We start from the raw sequence: 17,123 nt of genomic DNA on the forward strand, positions 1-17,123 counted from the left end.
CGACCACGCCTGGCTGATTTTTTTATTTTATTGTAGAGATGAGGTCTCGCCTGCCCAGGCGGGTCTCGAACCCGCGGACTCAGGCGATCCACTCATCTCAGCCTCCCAAAGGTGTGGGATTACAGGCTGAGCCACCGAGCCTGGCTAACTTTCTTTTTTTGAAGGCAGTGTGGTAGATGGTAACTGTTACAATACTTTGGGATAGTATTGTATTCATCCATTCATCCATTTTGTGAGAATCAGTGCTCTTAATCTAAATCAGATGTTTGCAAACTTTGGCGCTAACAGTGATTCTTATAGTTTTAAAGCCTTGTTAAAAAAAAAAAAAAAAGGAACTCAACAGAAACCATGTATGTCCTGCAATTGTAAAATATTTACTGTGTGGGCCTTTATAGAAAAAGTTTTTAATCCCTTATTTAAATGACCGTGCCTGGTGCAGTAGCTCACACCTGTAATTCCAGCACTTTGAAAGGCTGAGGCAGAAGGATTGCTGGAGCCCAGGAGGCTGATACCAGCCTGTGCGGTATAGCAAGATATTGTCTCAACAAAAAGTAAAAAAATTAGCCAGATGTGGTGGTGCATGCCTGTAGTCCCAGCTACTCGGAAAGTTGAGGCAGAAAGATCATCCTGAGCTCAGGGGATCGAGGTTGCAGTTGGCAGCAATCTGCAACCTGGGAGACAGAGTGAAACTCAGGCTCAAAAAAAAGAACATAACATAAATTCTTGGCATATACTTTTTCCTTTTGAAAAATGTTTCTATAAGGTTTGTTTTAGAATTGATATTTGAGTCAGTTTCTTTCACCTATGCTAACTCTTGCAAGTCTTTTTCTTTTCTCCCTTCTTTCTCTAGTAAACTTTGAAAACAAATTGATACTGAAAATTCAGATTTTCATTATCTTTTACAGAGAAGATGGTGAATTAGAAGATGGTGAAATAGATGATGCAGGGTTTGAAGAAACACAAGAACAGGAAGCAAAAGAGGATGAAAAGCAGAAAAATGAAAAAGCCTACAGAAAATCAAGAAAAAAACACAAGAAAGAAAGGGAGAAAAAAAAATCCAAAAGAAGAAAACGTGAGAAACATAAGGTTAGTTAGAATCTGCTTTTTATACTTCTGGCAAATTTTTATGAAACATAAAATACTGAAAATTGGAAAGTAACTGTTTTCTTCTAAAATGTATGGATTAGAAGTAGATATTTTCATTTATGTGATTAACGAATTTTCTAAACATAAAGATCATATGAATTATCTTAAAGATTTAAAATGTAATCAAGTTAAATCTTAATACAGATTAAAACAATCTTTTAATTGATGGAGGATTGTGTTAAGAATATTGGAAAGGTAAGGAAAGAAAATTTCTTTCTCTACAGATATAGATTAGCAATGTTAGCATTGTTCATATATATTCATTCATTTGTTTATTCTTTCATGTGTATTATCAGGTGCTTACCTTGGACACTTCTATATGCTGGGGATTATAGTAGTGAGTTGGTTCTTATAGAGATTACATTGAAATGGGAAGGAGAGAGGCAACAAACAAATGAAAAATAAGTGCTATCAAGAAAATAACAGGGTGCTGGCTGGAGAATGAAATGGATTTACGGTGGGGAAAAAGGGGGAACCTATGCTCAGAGAAATCAGGGAAAAGTTGACAACAATGGATGAGTAGCTTTTTAAACTCCCTGAATTTTCTCCATAAAAACAGAGTAATTAGGACAAAAAAACCCAAAACTCATTGATACATCTATTAAAAAAAATAAAGAAACAAGTTATCCCTAATAAATCTCAAAAATACAAATGGTTGGGGTCAAATTATTGCAACAGGACCTGCCTAGTATCAGCTGCTGTGCAAATGAAGCAGAGGGAAAGTAAAGAGACTTCCAGAAAACCAATTGCTAACAAGTATTTATCTCAAATGGAGGAATCTAGAGTCAACATAGAAACCTCATGGACCTGAGAAGAGCAACAAAAACAGACTTTACTAGCTCCAGTTCACACATGAGTGGAAGATGACCATAGCAAATTGGATGGTACTGGAAAGGTCTGGGCCTGATGAATTCCTAAAGCTAATCAACCAAATCCTTTTTGTATGACACGAGTCCCACACTGAGACGGTAACTGCTGGGAATAGAATCCAAATTGAGAGACAGGTACTCTAGGACCAAGGAAAGAAGTGGTCAGATAATAAAAGGAGGAAAGAGGAAGAAGAGGCATGTTTCAGAAAATAGGCATATTTTTGAATAATTCATACTAACTACAGAAGATCTGATCCTAGAGCTATGAAACTAGGAAAGCTTTCTTGGCCCGTTCCATCCATTTTTTCACATGAACAGCAAGATGGGACTATGATCTCATTCCATAGATGTTATTAATAAGAAAAAAGAGAATAATGGAGAAAATAATAATCTACTAGAAAGGAAAGACTGACTGCCCATAAAGCATATGAAAATTTTAACCTAATATTTTAAATTGATTTAAAAATCAAGAAAACAATGCAAGCTATAATAAAACAGCGTAACTAGACTTTGGAATCAAAAATTTTTGGTCATCCAGGCAAAAAGACCTCATACCTTACTAAGAAAAAATCAGATTTATATAAAAATTTTTGGCATCAACAATTTTATGCCCAAAGATAATGGAGTGACAAATTTAAATAAGATACTCAAGGAAGTAAAATGTGAGCCAAGGATTTTATATCCAGTTAAATACTAACCTTCAAACCTAAACTCTTTAGACAAACTATATATGCAAGAACTCAAGAAATATTGTGACCATGAGTCTTTCTGTGGAATCTACCAATAATAATAAATAAATAAATAATAAATAACCAAAATTATTGGGGGTTGGGGAGCGGGGAAAGAGAGAGAGAGAGATCCATCTGCATGTATAAACATATTTACTTATAAAACTAAGAGTAAATGATGGACATAAGGGGGGCACTATATTATATATTGGAACATTACAACTGTAAAAGCAAGAGAAAAGCAAGAGAGTATATGGTAAGCAGAATAAACTTGCTGATTTGCCTTATTGTTTTTTGTTTGTTTGTTTGTTTTGAGTTGGAGTCTCACTTTGTTGCCCAGACTGGAGTGCAGTGGCTGCTCCCGGCCAATGCAGCCTCGACCTACTGGGCTCCGGCAATCCTTCCGCCTCCGCCTTCTAAGTAGCTGGAACTACAGGCGCGAGCTACCACACCCGGCTCATTTTTGATTTATTGTAGAGATGAGGTCTCACCAAGTTGCCCAGACGGGTCTCGAGCCCGCAGACTCAGGCAATCCACTCACCTCAGCCTCCCAAAGCGCGGGATTACAGGCTGAGCCACTGAGCCTGGCTTGCCTTATTGTTATTAACTGAGTGTAAAAGGATATTACTTCAGATTGTTATCCTGAGTATTAAAAAGAGAAGGAAGAAGAGGTTACTGCCTAATTTCAGTATTGTTCTTGTAAGTAAATAAATAGCATGGAAAAATAGGGACTAAGGTTTTTGGATAAAGGCAGTATGACAGCAATCATTGAAACAAAAATATAAGCCTTTCTAAGGACCAAAAGATACACTGCCCCTCAATGCAAAATCCAGCTCTAAGTTGGATTTGTCTGTGTATAAGAGAAATACATTTTTTAAATGGTCAAGCTATACCAGAAAAATACAAAAAAAGGGAAGGCAGAAGTCACAGTGTTCATATCTGTAAAATTCAATTTTAACTCAAAAAGGTTCTGAAAGACAGAAAGAAGGTATTTTCTAACACTAAGGATTATAATTCACTATGAAGATATAAGTATTAGTATTTTGCATCCCCCTAAAACAGCAACTTTTATAATGCAGGAACTCTAGGAATTGCAAGAAGAAATAGAACATACTAATAATAAGAGATAAACTAATATACTCTCTTATGCAAAGAGATCAGTAAAGTAGATGAAGAGGTGGTAAGGATATTGCAGAGATTCTATAAATACATACTAAGTTCAGATTCATGAAAATACATCTTCCTGTTTAGTACACTTGGAGTATTTATAAAAACTGACCGTTTATAGGCCATAAAGAAAACTGCAGTTAATTCAGCAGAGTGGAAATATTAATAGTGAAAAACCATCTCGGCTGGGAACTGTGGCCTGTAATCCTAGCACTTTGGGAGGCTAAGTTGAGAGGATTGCTTGACCCCAGGAGCTCGACCCCAGCATGGGCAACATAGTGAGACCTTGTCTCTACTCATTTAAATTTCATTTAATTTTTGACCACGTTTTATTTTTATTTTTTAATTATTTATTGTTTTTAGAGACAGGGTATCACTGTGTCACACGGACTGGAGTACGGTGGCATGATCATAGTTTACTGTAAGCTTGACTTTCTGAGCTCAAGTGATCTTTTTGCCTCAGCCTCTCAAGTAGCTAGGACTATAGGAGCACACCATCACACGAGTCTACATTTTTTTGTTTTTTGTGGAGGTGGAGTCTCACTTTGTTGCCCAAGCTGGTCCTTCCACTTTGGCATATATTGCCCAAGCAATCCTCTAACCTTGGCCTCCTAAAGTATTAAGGTTATAGGTGTGAACCACTGTGCCTGGCCAATGTTATGATAACTTTTACTTACTCCTTACTGTTTCTGCCCGTTTTATTATTTTATTTTTATTTTTTTGAGTCAGGGTCTCACTCTATCGCCCAGGCTGAAGTGCGTTGGCACCATCACGGCTCACTGCAGCCTCAACTTCTGGCTCAGGTGATCATTCTGTCTCAGCCACCTGAGTAGCTGGGACTACAGGCATGTGCCTACCATGACCAGCTAATGTTTTGGATTTTTGTAGAGGTGAAATCTCACTGTGTTGCCTAGGCTAATCTTTAACTCCTGGACTCAAGCAATCCTCCCACCTCAGCCTTCCAAAGTGCTGGGATTACAAGCATAAGCTACCACCCCATCCTGTTTCTGACTATTTTAAATACAGTTCAATAGCTAATTTCAGGTAAAAAATTCTCGACTTCTTATTACTGTATATGAGCCACAGTCTATATGTTCTAGCCTCATTTTTTTGGAATAGCCTGAAGACCCTTCCCCTTAAGCAGAACTTTCTCTGCAAATTGTTCTTCCTGAAGCAGTGTCTTCCTTAAAGTAAATCCTATCCCTTTAGTGTTTTTCAAGTGAAAAGTTTTTCTTAGATCTGGAGTAACTTTAGCTCAGTCAGCTTAATGACTGAGCAAACTTGACTTTTAAAAAAGTATTTTGTTTAGGTTCAAGGGGTGCATGTGCAGGTTTGTTACAGAAGTATATTGCATGATGGTGAAGTTTGGGTTTCTGTAATGTACAGTATTTATTTTAAACCCTAATCAACAATGATTTAGTACATAAAGTTAAAGCATTTGGCAGCATAATTATAAAAAATTTTCTTCATATCACCTATCAAATCAACAGAAACCAATAACACCATAAAACCAAATTCCAGAGCATTTAGAGACAAAACTTCCATAAAAGAAGATTTAAGAGTGGAGTAGATACTTATAAGAGTACCAGAGTTCAATTAGATTAGCAAATTTTTACTGAGTTTGTTCTACATCTAGATGCTGGGAATGCAGGAATGATAAAATAATGAACCAGTATCTTCATTGCTAAGAAATGTCAGAGTTCTTTAAAGAGAGTGCTCATTCTGGGAAGGTAATGATGTTGACCAGATGGAGGAGATTTGGTCACATTTGGGTTTTTTTTGAAGTTGTACTTATACTTGAAAAAGCATAATCTTGATATTTGGCATTATTACTTTGTGGTTTTCATTTTACTTTTGTTCAGTTTTGTGTGCTGGATTTATTTTGCATTTGAAATTTAGAATGTTTTGGTATCTTTTAGTTTCAGGATACTCATGTAATAGAATAAGGATCCCAAAGCCATTGTAGGTAAAAATAAATCACTACATGCTCTACTTATGTTCTATGACCAATTTTACCTTTTTAGGATTACCTTAAACATATGATCATTTTATTTTTTTCTAGCTTACTTTATTAAAATAATATAGTTTACAATACATATAACATACAAAATATGCATTATAGGTAAGGCTTCCAGTCAACAGGAGGCTATTAATAGCTAAGTTTTGGGAGAGTAAAACAGGTGGATTTTTTTTTTTTTCTACTTTTAATTTTTTTATTTTAAATATGTGGGGTACAATTCAGGGTTAGATATACAAATGTTCATTATACAGGTTCCCTTGCTGATGAGGTATGCCCCCCTCTCCCCTGGCAGATTCCCACTACTGCCAATCCCACATCCCTCCCCCCACCCCTGCAGTTTCCCACTACTGCCAATCTTTCTTATAGTATTACAATAATTGTTCATGTTCCATTTATGAGTGAGAATATGTGGTACTCAGTTCTTTGGTTCTGTAATACATCACTCAGTATTATAGACTGTAAGTCCATATGATCATTTTAGAACACAGGTGTACAGTATTTCTGTTTGGATCAAAGGATGATAAGGAAAATGTCGTATAGTCCCTGAGCAGGGTAAGGTATACTTCCCTAGAAACCTTCAGGGAAGTTGTAGTGATAGCTGTTCGAATAAGAATTTTTCAGTAATACTTCATTCATAGTCTACTGGAATAATATAATCTACTGACTGGCACCTCTGGCTGAAATAAGCTTATCTAGTTACTAGTTTCATTTTCTTCCTTTTACAAATGTAACATATTTGTCTTTTCCCTCCCTTCAGCATAATTCTCCATCTAGCGATGATAGCTCAGACTACAGTCTTGATTCAGATGTTGAACATACAGAAAGTTCCCATAAAAAAAGAACTGGTTTCTACAGGGATTATGACATTCCATTTCCTCAGGTATTGCTTTTTTTATTGTGATAACACATATAGCATGAAATGTATCATTTTAACCCCTTTTAGGTGTACAATTCACTGGTAATAAGTATATTCACAGTGTTGTGCAAACATCACCACATATCCATTTCCAGAAATTTTTGATCATCCCAAACAGATACTTTGTACCCATTATGCAATAACACCTCTTTTTTCCCCTGACTCCAGCCCCTGGTAACCAGTATTCTGCTTTCTGTCTCTATGAATTTGCCTATTCTGGTAACTCATATACATGGAATCATGCAATATTTATCTTTTTGTATCTGGCCTATTTCATTTTGCATGATATTTTCAAAGTTCTTCCAACGTGTAACATGAGTCAGTTTCATTCCTTTATAAGGCTGATTAATATTTCATTGTATGTATGTATCACATTTTGTTTATCCCTTAATCTATTGATGACACCTGGGAAGCTTCTACCTTTTGGCTATTGTAAATGATGCTGCTTATGAACATGAGTGTACAATGATCTATTTGAAACTCTTCTTTCCATTTGTTGGGGTGGAATTGCTAGATTATATAGTGATTCAATGTTCAACTTTCTGAGGAACCACCAAACTGTTTTCCACGGGGGCTGTATTCACACACTAGTAATGCATGAGGGTTCCAATTTCTCCACATCCTTCCAATTTCTTCACATCCTTGCCAATGCTCATTTTCTGCTTTGTTTGTTTGTTTTGTTCTTGGAAATGGAAAATAGGTGAGCAGTGGCATCTCAATGTGGTTTTGAGTAATGCCTTTTATTTAATATTTATTTTATTTTAAAGATTAGGGGTACAATTTAGGATTTGATATACAAGTGGACATCGTACAGGTAAAGTTTGAGCCTCCCCTTGTAGTGCCTTTTGAAGAGAAAAATGAAACTTTCTATTTTATTCTTTACTCTGGTATTTTGAAAAAATGTTTCACCATACTTATGCTACAAATTTCAAATCTTCAAAAATAAAGAATACATGTTGCATTTGTTTGCTAGTGCTAACATAACAAAATTCCAAGACTAGGTGGCTTAAACAATAGAAATTCACTTTCTCACACTCTGGAGGCTAGAAGTCAAAGACCAGGGTTCCAGCAGGGTTGGTTTCCTATGAGGGCTGTACGGAAAGGATCTGCGCTAGGTCTCTCTCCTTGGTTTGTAGATAGCCTCCTTCTCACTGCTTTGTCCTTACATGGTCATCCCTTGGTGGACACGAACCCCTGGTCTCTCTCTGTGTGTCCAAATTTCCTCTTATTATAAGGATACCAGTCAAATTGGATTAGAGCCCCCCCCCCAATTTCAAGTTAATCCCCTCTTTAAAGGTCCTATCTCCAAATATACAGTATTTTGTACCAGGAAGGTAATGATGCTCTCAGAAGTACCGGGGAGTATTTAGGTTAGTATGTACCTATCTGCAAGGTCCCAGAGTTTCTGAGTTCTGTTTTTTGCCAGTCTGTCACTGTTCTTATCTACAAGAGTGCTTTCTCCCAATTTGGTTTTCCTAAATTTTTGTGAGTTTAGAAACCAAATTACAGTTGTTGTTAGTTAATTCTATAGTCGGACTCTCTGTTGACACCTATATAGTTGAGGTTGCTAAGTGACCGTTAAATAAATGTAGTGTTATTACAATGTCTTTTTTTTAAATTTAAAAAGAACTGTACTCTAGTTAAAAATTTTATGTAGTTAGGTAAATATTAAAATGTATGTATGTTAAGTTTATTTAGTTAGGTAAATGTTGGAATGTATATATATTCAGTGTATCTAGTGGTTTTAGTGTCAGTGGTGTTGCCATTTCTCAGAACATTTTTATACTATTAATTAGAATTGCTTTTACCTCTAATGACTAAGTTTTTAATTCAGCAGTATTGATGTGGTACCTGTATTTCATCATTTGTGGTTGGATTTATTCTTTAGAAATAGTCAAAAGTCATTTGGAGACTCCTAAAATGAACGGAAAGATGCTCAGAATGGGCATTATTATTTCATATAACAAGGGATTTGAAAATATTAAGTAGTGAGATTTATAAGTTCTGGATTCATAAGTTGTCACTGAAAGTAACTCCAAAAGAGGAGATTCAAAATATTTAAAATAGTGGCAGCATTATTGTAATGGGATACATAGCCTTCTATGAGGCCAGTGCGAGGGACAGTTTGTATGTATCAACAATAGTACATTTGTTTTAAGTGTCTTATATTTTTAAACATTATGCAGTTATTTGTTGTTAATAAATATGTATTATTATGTTGACTATTATATATCTCTGTAGATATATTATTATTATTGCTTCAAAAAATCTGTTAAAGAAATTAAGAAAATTTATTTTCTTTTGTATTTATACACATTTCATTCCCAGTGCCTTTCATTTCTTTGTGTAGATCTGAGTTGCAATGTGATACCATTTTTTTCAGACTGATGTACTCCATCATTTAGCTTTTGTTAGCATTTCTTTTAGTGCAGGTTTGCTATCAATAAATTCTGTTTTTATTTATTGGACAATGTGTTTTTTTACCATAATTTTTTTTTTTTCATTATACCATAATTTTTTATAACTAATTATTTTGTCATGATTTCGGACTTATAGAAAGGTTGCAAGAATGTACAAAGAACTCCTGTATATCTTTCACCTAGATTTCCCAATTGTTAATATTTACCACATATGCTTAATCCTAATTTGCCTTTAAATCTATTAAGTTCTTAATTTCAGAATTAGTGTTTTTCATATCTAGAAAGTTACTTGATTCTTTTCAAATCTTTTTTTTTTTTTTGAGTTGGAGTCTCATTCCATCGCCTAGGCTGGAGTGCAATGGCTTGCCCAGGTTGGAGTGCAGCGGCATGCTCATGGTCACCTCAGCGTCAACCTGCTGGGCTCTGGCGATCCTTCTGCCTCAGCCTTCCAGGAAGCTGGAACTGCAGGTGTGCTTTACTGCACTTGGCTAATTTTTGATTTATTGTAGAGATGAGGTCTCGCCAAGTTGCCGGGACTGGTCTTGAACGGTGGACTCAGGCAATCCACTAGCCTTAGCCTCCCAAATTTCTGGGATTACAGGCTGAACCTGGCCAGATTATTTTCAAATCTTCTAAGTCATTTTTATAATTTTCAGTTACCTGCTGAAATTCTCATATTGTCTTTTACTTGAAAATAGCAAACACGGGTATTTTAAAATTGATAAATAGAGATATCTGGAATCTTTATTTCTATTGCCTGTTTTTTTGCTCGTTTTTTTTCATGTGGTCTTGTTTCCTCATATGCCTGTTTTTGTTTTGTTTTGTTTTGTTTTGTTTCTATTATATGCTGAGCATTGTATTTTCAAAATACAATGCATTTTGTAGAAATACTTTTGGGCCTAGGATTCTCTTTTCATCAAGAAGATTTGCACTTGCTTCTGCCAGATTTTTGGTGACCCTTACAAAACTTATTCCAGTTTCAGAATTTAAGACTTTTGGACCACACAGATAACTGAAGACTGGGCTGCAGCCTGTGATTTACATTTTGAGATTCCCTCTCATAAATGGGAGGTGGACATTACTAAGCTTCCACCTTTTCCAGACTCTCAACTCTACCTTTTGTTCCCATAGACTAAAGGAATAGTCCAAAGTGTTGTTGAGCCTTAAGCTGGTTCTTGCTTCTACAATTATGGGACAAAAATAAAATATGCTATCAACATCTAGCAGTTAAATTAGAGGGCTTAGTATAGCTTCTCTTTTCCTCATCCTTTATTTAGAGCCTCCTATTCACTTATTTCATGTTTCCAGTGATTGCTGTGGGATCTGTTTTGGTTTTACAGAAACTAAATCTGTTCCTGTAGACTTTCTAGCAGTTTGTATAGTCTAATAATCAGTCAGCAAAGTTATCAGAAAAGCTTTATCTTTTGGTAGAATTTATGGTCTTCTTCATTTATCTTGTCTCAGGAGGGCTTGAAAGAGTGCTTGCTAGACTTTTGTTGGTGAGAGTATTTTGTTCACTCCAGTGATGAACATGTGAAACATAAGGAGGTATTCTTCTAGAAAAGTGGAGCTGCTCTGTAACTCTTATCCATTTAATGCTTCCTGGAAAGCTTACACCACATGGGTGGTACTCTGATCCAAATGTTGAAATTGGAATTTTCAGCAGTCCTCATTAGAAGTCTTTCAGCACAGAAGGAGCCCTGGGATGGAGTGTTTTCACACTCTCCCTCCCCAGTCTATTTTACTATCTTTTCCTTTTCTTTCTTTTTTTTTTTTTTTTTGAGTTGGAGTCTCACTCTGTCGCCCAGGCTAGAGTGCAGTGGCATGCTCACAGCCACCCCAGCATCAACCTGCTGGGCTCTGGCAATCCTTCCACCTCAGCCTTCCAAGTAGCCGGAACTGTAGGCGCATACTACCATGCCCGACTAATTTTTGATTTACTGTAAAGACAAGGTCTTGCCAGGTTGCCTGGACTGGTCTTGAACCTGCAGGCTCAGACAGTTCACTTGCTTTGGCCTCCCAAAGTGCTGGGATTACAGGTTGAGCCACCGAACTTGGGCCTTTTCCTTATTTCAAAAGGCCTTTTCACTTTTTTGGAGGAGGAATGTATATATGATGATATGGATTTTGATGTATTTATGTATTCCTATATGTATAGATACTGAGACATAGAGCATGTAAAACAAAAGCTAAAGCATAAAGATTATAATGTTTAATAATATCAGAGTAGCATTTAGGCTTTTGAACTTAGTGTTAAATAGTGTCATAAATAAGTACTAATCAAGAGTTCAATTAATAACAATCTATTCTTCTTTCTCCCAACTTTCTGGGAGAAAAATAAAAGATGTCCTGTGTTACTATCAGTTGCCATATGTAATTGAAAAATCCTTATAATGATTGTCCATTTTCACTTAGCATGGTCATATATCAGGAAGCTACATGACATCAAAGAAAGGTCACCATAACAAAAAGTTTAAAAGTAAAGAATATGATGAGTACAGTACCTACAGTGATGACAACTTCGCTAACTACAGCGATGACAACTTTGGTAACTACAGTCAGGAGACAGAGGAAGATTTTGCCAATCAACTGAAACAATACAGACAAGCTAAAGAAACTTCAAATACTGCTTTAGGGTCATCATTTTCTAAAGAACCAGGGAAAAAACAGAGAATAAAAGGAGTTCAGCAAGGTAAGTCTGAAATTACAGTCTGTTTTAGAATATGAGAACTTTGTTAAAATTGGTAGCAGTGGAGTAAAAACTTAGAAATTTTCTGCCCCCTTCTTAAGATTTGCTTATTCTTGTGGTACTTAAATTAATTTTCCTTTATTTTGTAGACCTTGAGAACAAAAATCTATAAATATTTCAATCTGTATATCTTAATATTTCAGTTAGAAAGATATGCTAAATCTCAAAAGTATATGAAAATGTAATACAACTTTTTAATGTTTTTTCCCCTTCCTCCTATATGATGCCAGTTATACAGCTATCTCTGTTACTGTTATTGCTTTATATTTTAGATCAATAAGAACAGCAGTCTAGGAAGCTTTTCTTTTGTTATTAAAACATGACAAATATTTTTGCTAACCAAATGTACTTAGTACTATGAGCATCCTTTAAGATTGGAAATAAGAATATAATCTAAAGAAATTTCTGGAGTGATCACCTACCTATCTGCTATTTTTGAAGTACATGGTCCCTAGAGAGACCAGGGCAAGTTGCTAACTGTTGACAATAAGTGAAGAAACTATGGGTCACAGAGGGCTCAAATCGCCTTAAATATTGGCAAGTGTATATGTCTTCTTTAAGAAAAATTGAGCAAGATGAGGCTGAAACAATGAACAGCCACATCCCATATAATTGCCCTTTCATTATCTTTGCATACAGAAGTCAGTTATGAGTAAACTTGGTTATTTCTATAGTTTTATCTTTTTTTTGATTTCATAAAAAGGAAAAATATGCACATAGGCTTAGCTGAAATAAAGGAAAAATAATTTTTCTACACCTATGCTATTGTACTGAACAAATTTGTTCCTGGAGTCTAAATGTAGTAGTATCTAGGGTTTTTCTTTTCAAGCTCTTCCTTGTTTGTCTTTTAAAGAGCTGAGTATTGCATTTTATTTTTGACATTCATTTTCTCCTGAGTTATGAAAGCAATATTTGGTCAAATGCAGAAAACTTTTCCTGTGTATAGAAAAGGTAATTCAGCAATGACCAAAGACAAAACAAAGATAATGTTAATCCCTACCACCCAGAGTTAATCATTAATTTTTCTGGTGTGTATTCTTCTAAAATTTTTCTGACTATTATTTTAAACCAAAAACTATATGTACTGTTGTAACTTGTTTTTTTCCCTTCCCTTAACTATGAATTGTATTTCAGTCACTCTTATATTAATGAATAACTTCTAATAACTACATTCTGTTCAATTAAATAAATGTACCATAATTTGCCCTAACAGATTATTAGGTTTATTTGTTGATAATGATTTGAGATTTAAGTTGCACCCATTTTTCCCCCTAATTTTGTGATTAGTTCTGCAATAAACATATCTGTACATATCTCAGAAAATGTCTTGGCAAACATTTTTCCTAAAGAATAAATTCTGAAAAGTAGAATTCCCAAGTTGAAAGCCATTAGGCACATATTTGAAGATTTTTGATACATATACCAAGTTGATATTTAAAAAGATGATACACCAGGCCAGGCACGGTGGCTTATGCCTGTTTCCCAGCACTTTGTGGAGGCGAGAGGATTGCTTAAGCCCAAGGATTCAAGACCAGCCTGGACAACTTGGCAAGACCTCATCTCTACAGTAAATAAAAAAATCAGCTGGGCTTGGTGGGGTGCCTGTAGTTCCAGCTACTTGGAAGGCTGAGGCGGAAGGATCTCCTGAGCTCAGCAGGTCAAGGCTGCGGTAGCCTTGCGCGGGCCACTATCAGCCTGGGCAACAGAGTGAGACTCCGACTCAGAAAAAAAAAAAGATTTATAATTTCCCTGCCAGTGTGTGAAAATACTGTCTCTATCAACAATGAGCTTTATTCTTGTTATTTTTAAAATTTTAATTTATTTGCTTTTAATGAGGTAAAATATTTTTTCATATATTTTGAACATTTTGTAGGTTTTAAGGTTATTAGAAAACTTAGTAGTTTAGTATGACTTTAGTAAAATGAGAAATTACTTTGTATTGTAACTTACTACTCTAACATATAAGTTTTGTAATATGAGTATCTTTTTAGATACTTTTAAAAACCAAGTTTTCCAAGAGCAAAAAACAAGTTTAATTTTTTGCTTGGATATAATATCTCTACTCAAAATTATCAGTAGAAATTCAATTTGCTACAAATTAACCACTGATACCTATAATGTCTTCCTTAAGTAGGAATATAATACTTAATTTTCTTAAAAACAGAAAAGCTTGTTAATTATATTATTCTAAGAAAAAGAATAAAACTTGATTTGGCTTCGCTAGCCATGTGTATCCTTGTTCTTTGCTTTCTTATGTTGTTAACATCTCTTAAGAAACAGAGGGACTGGGCATAGTAGCTCACGTCTGTAATCACAGTACTTTGGGGGACTGAGGCAGAAGTATCCTTTGAAGTCAGGAGTTCAGACCAGCCTGGGCAACAATGAGAGAACTCCATCCCTAAAAAAAGGGGGGGAGAGGACAAGAAGTACCCAGGAGGTATGATGTAATGATTTAATTAATTTTTTTCATTTAATCTAGAGGGAAAAAATACACTGTACCTTATAGACTATTAAAAATATGCTGTTTCTTATAAACGAATAGATTGACAGGTATGCTTTTCTTTTTGACAATATTTGAAGTACATTTTAACTTTTTTAGGTATTGAACAGAGGGTTAAAAGTTTTAATGTTGGTCGTGGACGTGGTTTGCCGAAGAAAATCAAACGAAAAGATCGTGGGGGAAGAGCCAACAAGGGGCCTAATGTTTTTTCAGTATCGGATGACTTTCAAGAGGTACTGAGAATTTATATGTAAGGAAGAGAGGAGCTTTTCCATCTTTAATCTATTTGGTTGCAAAGAAAGCATTGCGATTTCAATGCTACTTTCCTAATAAATGAAAAATTTCTAGCTCAGATCAAATGAGTACGAACTCCAAAACAACTGTTATTTTAATTAGTCATGGTATTAGTATAGAGGTGCAAATTTAGGTGACCTTAATATGAAATTTATATGTTTGCAAGAACCTCAAAATAAAATTTATATGTTTAAAAGCAAAAAATATATCCTCTATTAGTCTTCTGTTGTGCTTTTCTTTCTTAGGAGTCATCTTTCCTTGATGCAAATGGCACTAAAATAGCTCAGTGATGTACATTGATGTATATATAATGTATATGAGAAGTACATTTTGCTGGATTTTAAAGACTTCTTCATTCTGTCAGCCATAATACTCTTAATTTTTTTAGTGTTTACAATAGCTATTATATTATTTTCCTGGTAGAAGCTTTCATTTCCTCTTCCTGATAAATACTTTAATATTTTATGCTCTTAAATGTAGCAGTGCCCAAGAAGGGAGGCAGTGGTAAATTAACTTATTAGAGTTGAAAGTGTTGAAAGAGAAGAAAAGAGACTAAGTGGTTGGAAAGATGAACTCATATAGGTTGCATGTAGTAGATATTCAATAAATGTATGTCAAATTAAATTGAACTCTGAACATATACATTTCATCCTTGTAGTGACTCTGAATTACAGTTGTCCACTTCTTGTATTCTATCACTTCCAGTAAGAATTGATTGAATTTTACAGAGACAAGACTAGGTTATTAAAAGCTGCAATTTTGTGTACGCTGAGGAATAATTACATATTGTAATTTGAAAATGTTTAGTTTTCTAATCTCTCAGTTTAAGGTTAATGGGCAGAGATTTCTTAATATGTACTCCTTAGTATACTACTTAAGGAGCTGCTAACAGTGTGACCTAAAAAAAAAGTTCAGGCCCAAATAAATTTGTGAAACCCAGTTCATGCCACTCTACTTTTGGAGATTCTCAATCAACATTAATGTATTAAAAGTTAGGCATAAAGAAGCATATTGTACTTTGTTCAAACCATCACTTTTAAAATTTACTTGACCAAGGACTCTGTTTTTTTCCACATACCTATTAGCATTCACCAAGCCACTCACTGTTCCATGGAACAGCAGCTTTGGAATTATTATAGAGATTAGCTTAGAATTTTGGGGTGTCTAAAACCTGTCTGTTCATCTTCTTAAACACACCAGTAGACCTCTAGAAAGTGCTGCTTTCCCTAACCCAAACTAATATGAATACTCTGTAAGTAAGCCTGCTCTAATACCCGGTTCTTATCCCCTATACCTAAAAATAAATTAGCTTCCAGTAAAGTGTGACTTAGAGCAGGTGACTTACTACCTGTCTCTGGGCTTTAATTCGCTTAATCTGTAAAATGTGGGTATAGCATTAACTCTGAGATCCCTTTCAAGCACAGATTTTAGATGTCTATAGATCTAAAAGATAATCATGTAATAGAAAAATCAAGATAAAAACACATTATTAATTATGTCAGTTTATTGGCTATCATGACAGACATTTCTTATGATTCTAGTAACAGCCAGGAGTGTGCCAGAGCCCAAGGAAGCAGCTCATGTTGAGTGGTCTTAAGGTTTATCCAGAGTAGAGTAAACACGTAGACCACATCAGAGTGGCCAAAATAGATCCATCTCCATCCTAGACCTTTCAGAGACTATCAGATTTCCCAAAGATCAGATAAATTCAGGGGAACTTTTGGATCTACCATAATTTGTTTTGTTTTTAACTCAGGGGTAGTCATAGAAGAAGCAAACTCCTGCTCTATTTTAAAGACTTTTTCATTCTGTTTGGTTTAAATTATACCCTTAAGTTTTTTTTAGTGTTTACAGTAGCTATTATATTTTCTGTAATAACTATTCTTTTCCTGGTAGATCTTTTCATTTCTACTTCCTGATATATATTTTAATATGTTATGATCTTATCCCATATATCAATATCTTATAAAGTAAAAAAATTTTTTAAATGATCAAGTACAGCAGGTAGCTTAGTTTTTCTTTCCTCCTCTTTTTTCTTGTATTTTTTTTTATCAGCATGGTGTTATATAATGCAAAGAACATGGAGCTGGAAGGTGCAATTCCTAAGTTCGGTTTTTAATCTGTGAACTCGCCACGCAACCTTTGGCAGGTCATGCACTTCTCTAATCATTAGTTGTCATATTTGTCCAATGAGGGCAATGAACTAGATTACTTCTGTTGTTCATCTGTCTCTTAAATTACAAGGGCTCTTAGGGTAGAAAACATTTGTGGTCCTCCCTTAGGCTTAAACTTGAAAGGTCATATCTTCTAGGCA

At 35.1% G+C, this 17,123-nt stretch overlaps 1 protein-coding gene across 1 annotated transcript in view; it reads left to right on the plus strand.

Moving 5' to 3' along the window:
• The window catches only part of ZC3H6 (zinc finger CCCH-type containing 6), a 55,487-nt gene that overhangs the window by 22,873 nt on the left and 15,491 nt on the right, over nucleotides 1-17,123 (plus strand). The window contains exons 2-5 of the mRNA XM_008057100.2: nucleotides 906-1,086; nucleotides 6,688-6,810; nucleotides 11,682-11,958; nucleotides 14,615-14,748. Coding sequence (XP_008055291.1) covers nucleotides 906-1,086; nucleotides 6,688-6,810; nucleotides 11,682-11,958; nucleotides 14,615-14,748 — 715 coding nt within the window. The remainder of the gene's footprint in view (nucleotides 1-905; nucleotides 1,087-6,687; nucleotides 6,811-11,681; nucleotides 11,959-14,614; nucleotides 14,749-17,123) is intronic.

Source organism: Carlito syrichta, unplaced genomic scaffold (genome assembly GCF_000164805.1).
Source record: "Carlito syrichta isolate Samal-C Ts95f unplaced genomic scaffold, Tarsius_syrichta-2.0.1 Scaffold302727, whole genome shotgun sequence".
In the NCBI taxonomy this organism is placed as follows: Eukaryota; Metazoa; Chordata; class Mammalia; order Primates; family Tarsiidae; genus Carlito; species Carlito syrichta.